General features: G+C 44.0%; 1 protein-coding gene across 1 annotated transcript in view; it reads left to right on the plus strand.

The window, feature by feature from the left end:
• Window positions 1-2,243, plus strand: part of tlk2 (tousled-like kinase 2) — a 20,235-nt gene extending 17,992 nt beyond the window's left edge. The window contains exons 19-22 of the mRNA XM_030793410.1: window positions 19-154; window positions 501-612; window positions 1,380-1,487; window positions 1,925-2,243. Coding sequence (XP_030649270.1) covers window positions 19-154; window positions 501-612; window positions 1,380-1,487; window positions 1,925-2,098 — 530 coding nt within the window. The 3' untranslated portion in view covers window positions 2,099-2,243. The remainder of the gene's footprint in view (window positions 1-18; window positions 155-500; window positions 613-1,379; window positions 1,488-1,924) is intronic.
• The last annotated feature ends 5,217 nt before the right edge of the window (window positions 2,244-7,460 follow it).

Genomic DNA, 7,460 nt, shown 5'->3' on the forward strand with positions numbered 1-7,460 from the left:
GGTCCTGTGGTTGCCTAGGTAACATCTTGCTGGTGAACGGCACAGCGTGTGGGGAGATAAAGATCACAGACTTTGGCCTGTCCAAGATCATGGACGATGACAACTACGGGGTGGACGGCATGGAACTAACCTCACAGGGAGCAGGAACTTACTGGTGTGTGTGTGTGTGTGTCTGTATATGTGTGTGTGTGAGTGTGTATATGTGTGTGTGTGAGTGTGTATATGTGTGTGTGTGAGTGTGTATATGTGTGTGTGTGAGTGTGTGTGAGTGTGTGTGTGTGAGCGTGTGCATATATGTGTATGTGTGTGTCTGTATGTGTGTGTGTGTGTGTGTGTGTGTGTGTGTGTGTGTGACTGTGTGTGTGTGTGAGAGAGAGAGAGAACAGTTGCAGTGGCTGTTGGTGGTGTTGTTTGTCATTGTATTGATGTATTGGAAACATCATTTCTGTCCAGCTGATTTAAAGAGCTGGGCTGTGAACCAATCGTCTGCTCTCCTGCAGGTACCTGCCCCCAGAATGCTTTGTGGTGGGGAAGGAGCCGCCCAAAATCTCGAATAAAGTGGACGTGTGGTCAGTAGGAGTCATCTTTTACCAGTGCCTCTATGGAAAGAAGGTACACACACACACCACTCACTCACGCCCTCACACACACACACACACACACACACACACACCACACTTACACACACACACACACACCACTCACTCACACCCTCACACACACACACACACACACACACACACACACCACACTTACACACACACACACACACACACACACACCACACTTACACACACACACACACACACACACACACACCACACTTACACACACACACACACACACACACACACACACACACCCTCACACACACACACACTACACCACACACTCACGCACTCTCACACACACACAACACACACACACACCACTCACTCACACCCTCACACACACACACACACTACACCACACACTCACGCACTCTCACACACACACACACACACACCACTCACACACACACACACACACCACTCACTCACACCCTCACACACACACACACACACACACCACTCACACACACACACACACACCACTCACTTATGCCCTCACACACACACACACACACACACAGACACACAGCATTTATTAGATCAACACATAGTGACAAATATCACTGATATCTAATTATCTCTCTCTCTGCGTCTCCCTCTCTGTCTCTCTGTCTCTCTCTGTCTCTTTCTCTCTCTCTCTCTGTCTCTCTCTCTGTCTCTCTCTCTGTCTCTCTCTCTCTCTGTCTCTCTCTCTCTCTCTCTCTGTCTCTCTGTCTCTCTGTCTCTCTCTCTGTCTCTCTCTCTCTCTCTCTCTCTCTCTCTCTCTAGCCGTTTGGTCATAATCAGTCCCAGCAGGACATCCTTCAGGAGAACACTATTCTCAAAGCCACAGAAGTACAGTTCCCTGCTAAACCTGGGGTCTCACCTGAAGCTAAGGTACCATCCCCCCTCTCTTTTCATCTCCTCCTCCTCCTCCTCCCTCCTGCCCTCCTCGTCTGTCCTTTGTCTGTGAACACTCCCCGTCCCTCTGCCTGTCAGTAAACATTTCCCGTGAACAGGATTTTTCTTTCCTATTGGACTTCAGTATCAGAGCTGTTTAGGACCACCTCATTAACCCACACTAATCAGTCCACACAGGACACAGAATATATGTATATGTCTTCTATATATATGATTATATCTTTATGTTTGTTAAAGAAATATCTGTCTGTCTCTCTCCATCTCTGTCTCTCCCTCTCCCTCTGTCTCTCCCTCTCTCTCTGTCTCTCCTCTCCTCTCTCTCTCTCTCTCTCTCTCTGTCTCTCTCTCTCTCTCTCTCTCTCTCTCTCTCTCTCTCTCTCTCTCTCTCTCTCTCTCTCTCTCTCTGTCTGTAGGCGTTTATTCGGCGGTGTTTGGCATATCGTAAGGAGGATCGTATCGATGTCCATCAGTTGGCCAGTGACCCTTTCCTCCTCCCCCACATCCGTAAGTCTGTGGCCACCACCGGCGGCTCCGCTCCGGCCATCGCCTCCACCTCCAGCTCCTCCAATAGCAGCGCCTCAAACTGAGAGCCCCGCCCCCCACAGCGCCTGCCTGATTGGTGGAGAGGGAATGGGGTTGTACTGACTCCACCTCTCTCTGCTTTACTCTGGGGGGAGGGGGGCGGAGCCTCTGCCCATCCCCCGCAGAAAGAGAAGGAAGAGGGGAGGAAACCAGAGGGATAGAGGGAGAGAGAAAGAGAGCGAGAGAGAGAGCGAGAGAAAAGACACTCCCCTGCACTCCTCCTCTCCCCAGAGTCTTGGGGTTTTTACGTGCCCCCGACCCTCTAAATGAGAAGAAGAGGAAAAAGAAGAGGAAGAAGAGAAAGAAGAGAGAGAGCTTTTGACATGTTGCATCTCTTGCTAAAAATGGACAGAACGTAGGAAGGAAAAGAGGGACAGAACTTAACACTGCTTGAGCAGATAGAAAAAAAAAAAAAAGACTCTGTTAAGATGCCCTGTACCCCGCAACACACCCACAGTTACACACACAGACACACACACACACACACACACACACACACGCAAGTACATGTGTCGTTTTGAGTTTTTTAATTTTTTTTTTTTTAATAAACTTACACACCCGCCTCATTCTGGCAGTCGGTTGGAAAGAAAAGCCCCTGAGTGGAAGTGAATAGTCTTTTTTTTTTTTTCCCCTCTGAGAGACGAGCGGGAAAGAACCGTGCTCCTCACACGCCGTGTCTGAATAGTGAAGGTTCCTCCCATATGCCCCCCCCCCCCCCCCAAACCGTCTCTGCGTCCTCAGCCGTCTCTCTGTTCCCAGTGTGCCAGTGTCCCAGTGTGCCAGTGTCCCAGTGTGCCAGTGTGCCATCCCGTTAGGAGTCAGACCCTGGGCTTTTGCTCTCACAGAGAGGGAGAAGAAAAGGTGGAAGGTGCTACACTTAAACTATAACTATAACTACTTAATGTTCCACGGATGGGACGCAGGCCAGAACAGAACTCTGATTTTGTTCGTAGGGGTGTAAACGCATATTTAATTGTCTTTAATAATTTATGTCGGCACTGGTGAACGACGTGGCATTTAACTTTTTTTTTTTTTTTCCCCTCCACTGAGGATGATTGACAGCATGCTCAGTGTTGAGAGAGAGAGAGAAATGAGGAGAAAGTCGACTCTGGGTTTTTTGTCTCCATTAGCTGTACTCACAACCGCTGTCAAGCAGTACTGAACTCTACCAGTAGGTGGTGCTGTTTTACCTTAGTTTTAATATGGTTAAAAAAAATTGAAATGGTTCTAGAAAGTTTAATGACTGTAGATGGTTATAGTGACACTAACTAATGGCCCCAAGTATGTTTTTTATATACATCTTACCATTTGTTTTAAAATTGGATATAAATTTAACCCTTTTTTAATTGAGATTAAATTAGATTGTTTTTGATGATGATAATGATGATGATCTGTAATTGTTTATACACACACACTCACACACACACACACACACACATATTTATTTAGGTCTGTTTAAATTGCTGATTTGTGGCCTGAGTGGGTGGTGTTTAGGGAGGAGTGTGTGTCAGGGCTCTGGAGCAGAGAGAGGCTGTGATCATTAAATTCTATTGATTATAAACACTGGCCTCTGTGCACTTCATTGTCCTGTGTCCTCATCAGCACTGCTGGGCTACTTTTCTTTCTCTCTCTCTTTTTTTTTTTTTTTAAATTTGCTTATTTATTTATTTACTTATTTATTTTTCCAGCCTGTATTTAAAAATTCATATGGTCTCTGTGGAGACTTAAAAGAGGAACATCCTAAACCTCTCCCCTTTTGACATCCCTTTAAACACAGTGGAATACATGTCCTTGAGTGTCAGGTTTATCTGTTTTGACAACTGATTTTCCAGAGGAACGACCAAGTGAATATTAACTGTTTGAGTACAGAAATACAGCTCATGAGCTTTAACAGGTAAGCATGTGCTCATCCGTGTGAGTATAGAAATACAGCTTACATGAGCTTTAACAGGTAAGCGTGTGCTCATCCGTGTGAGTATAGAAATACAGCTTACATGAGCTTTAACAGGTAAGCGTGTGCTCATCCGTGTGAGTATAGAAATACAGCTTACATGAGCTTTAACAGGTAAGCGTGTGCTCATCCGTGTGAGTATAGAAATACAGCTTACATGAGCTTTAACAGGTAAGCGTGTGCTCGTCCGTGTGAGTATAGAAATACAGCTCATGAGCTTTAACAGGTAAGCATGTGCTCATCCGTGTGAGTATAGAAATACAGCTCTCATGAGCTCTAACAGGTAAGCGTGTGCTCGTCCGTGTGAGTATAGAAATACAGCTTACATGAGCTCTAACAGGTAAGCGTGTGCTCGTCCGTGTGAGTATAGAAATACAGCTTACATGAGCTTTAACAGGTAAGCGTGTGCTCGTCCGTGTGAGTATAGAAATACAGCTTACATGAGCTTTAACAGGTAAACGTGTGCTCGTCCGTGTTTTGGCTGTCATGCTGAGTGAGACACAGGTCGTTTACAGGGCCTGTAGTATGTGAATATGAGTGTAAAGATTACGGTCTGCTTTTTCATGGAACTCAAAGAGCTGAACTAGGATCAGCTCCATTCTCAGGTCCATAGTGATTGTATTTATTAGAATTATCAAATTCAAACTGATCCTTGATCAGTCGTCTTCTTGTTAGCACTTTTTAGGTCTCCTCTCAGAGCGAGTTATAGTTCACTAAAGTGGTCGAGGACAGCAGATTGAGCATTAAAACAATCACAGAAACTTCCCTCTCAAGTTTAACAGCTACAGCTGAGATAAGGCTACGTACAAGCAAGAAAAAACAGAAAACAGAATAAAAACCGTTTTATATAAACCACTAAGTTAGCCAACAACGCTCGTGGCTCTTTCCAGAACCCATAGTGAAACGACCCATTAAAACCAGCATGAGTAGAGCCAGGACAGCTGCCGTGTGTGTGTGTGGGAGTTTGTGTTATACTGATGTAAATGGTACACAGAATTCTTTTCTCCTGGTTGTGTGTGTGTGTGTGTGTGTGTGTGTGTGTGTGTGTGTGTGTATCTAGGTCATTTACACCACAGATCCGGACCAGGAGTTGGTCATCGCTGTCAGGATGTGTTATGTAAAATGGGTTGAGCACATCGTGAGTGGAAACACACACACAGACAAAAAGGCAGAAATGGGCTATGCTGGAGAAGAGGGACTGCTTGGTTTACACTGGGCTGGGTTTGAGTGGTTTGATTCCAGAGATCACTAGCGTGTCCTGCGTGTTTGTTTATGCTTGCCCCCCCCCCCCCTTTTTGTTTTTTTTTTTGTTTTTTTTTTGACAAACCTTATCTCTCACACGCTCTTAAAAGAGATGTCCAGTTGTTTTGCTGTTCTTCTTCACTGGTTTTCTGGGCTGTTGCACACGTTGCTAAGTAGGTCGCAGCGGCTTTGACGCAACACAGCAACCCCATTCAATTCCACCCGCGTCAATTTAAAAAAAAAAAAAAAGGATTAAACCATTTCCCACTCCTCTAAATGTAATGCTGTATTTGAACATGGTCCTATCGTTCCCGCGTGCTGACCGTGAACCGACGTGCCCTGTGGATTCCCCTGTGTTGTGACTGTTGTGGTTAGCGTCTGATGCTAAATGCTATTAGAGGAGAAGAGACACATAATTACTTGGCTAAATTCACCGTCAGGCCCAAACATGTCTGGGGGGAAACTTTGATGTCTGCTCTGACACCGCAGAAAATAGCTCCAGTTTTGCCCAGGCACAGCAGTGGAGAGCGTGGAGTGTCAAGCCAACACACGCACACGTAACCCGTAAAAGCGGTGCAATGCACCTACAAAGGCTTATGACCTTTAAAAAGACTTTCATCTTCGCTCTGTGTGTGTGTGTGTGTGTGTGTGTGCGTGTGTGTGTTTGTTTGGTAAAGGTTTTCAGAGGATGAAAGTGTCCAACAGGAAACGCTGCAGTACCTCCACATCAGGTATAATCAGCTTTTACAATCAGTCTCTCTCTTTTTTCGCCTTCTTCGTGTTACATTAAATCATTTTAAATAACAAACCACAAAACTCTCAATGAGAAAACTATGGCTGTAACCAGTGACTGATGCCTTTGGATGTGATCAAGTGGGTAAGTATATTTGGGAGGTCACAGATTTCCTGTTTCCTGTTCTTACACAGCTGGGTGGAATGTCACTAATAATCAGTAATCCGTTATCCACGCTGCCTGTCAGAGTGCGATGCTTATTGGTACTTTCTATTGTTACTTATGACAAAATGTAATACATTTTCACTTCATTGTGTAATAACACTCCTCATTGCGTAATAACACCCACATTTTGTAATAATCTGCCACGTTTTGTAATAAACAGCCTGAACGCAATATGTAATAAATTTCCCCGCATTTTGTAATAAATTATTATTTTTTGCAGTGGTTAGTGCAAAATGTGGGAGTTGGACCTTTTTTTTTTTTTTTTTTATGAAAATGTAATAATATGGTGCATTATGTAATAAAATGGACATCTTCGTTCATGAAAATCGTTATAACATAACAACAGTGTTTATTTTATGCAATCTTGCATGAATCATACTGACTCAAAATTCATGATCAAACATACAGTTGGTTCAGTAGATTAGTGGTATCTGTCGTTGGCCCAAACTACATCAAGAGCAACTGAATTTTAGGGTTCACAGAGACAAAGACACTGTACAAGACTGAGTGTTATACAGACACAAACATCTAAGTGTTGGTACACACAAATGTCTGGACACACACACATACACACACACACACACATGCATAAATATGCATGCATGAATGCGTGCACACACACACACAGAGCTCTGCCATTAAGCAATCAGGATAATGCCAATTTTGACCCCTACAGAAAAAGAGACACCAAACGGTTGCACAACAAAAGACCAACATGGAAGAGTCAGTTCTCTGTTCTCTCAATGCCCAGTCACAGTATACTCAGGCACAGAACATGTACCACCACTTTGGATCAACATTTGGACTATTAAGTATTATCTTTAATTATGTTTGAGTATTTAAATAATTAAGTGAAAAAAAACAACCACAGCGTATAGCTTAACAACACGCCGATTTGCAGTAGATTTCTAATATACAAACAGTTCAGTTTTAACTTGCAAAAACTACTTTTCAAGTAGCCACAATAGACAGAACCCCCCCCCCACCAACATGCCCTTTACTTAAAACAGGCCATCAGTTATGTTAGACGCACATATATCTGGACTATCTGGACTATACCACACTATCTGGAAACTACTAAACTGCAAACACTTGAAGCTGCTTTAACCAAGAAAATCTACCTACCGTGCAAAACAGAGCTAAGATTATCTCTTCCAAAAAATACGTCCTTGATTTTAAAGTGACCATGCTCTATATGCTTCAGCTTGACCCAGGC

Source organism: Chanos chanos, chromosome 16, assembly GCF_902362185.1.
Source record: "Chanos chanos chromosome 16, fChaCha1.1, whole genome shotgun sequence".
In the NCBI taxonomy this organism is placed as follows: Eukaryota; Metazoa; Chordata; class Actinopteri; order Gonorynchiformes; family Chanidae; genus Chanos; species Chanos chanos.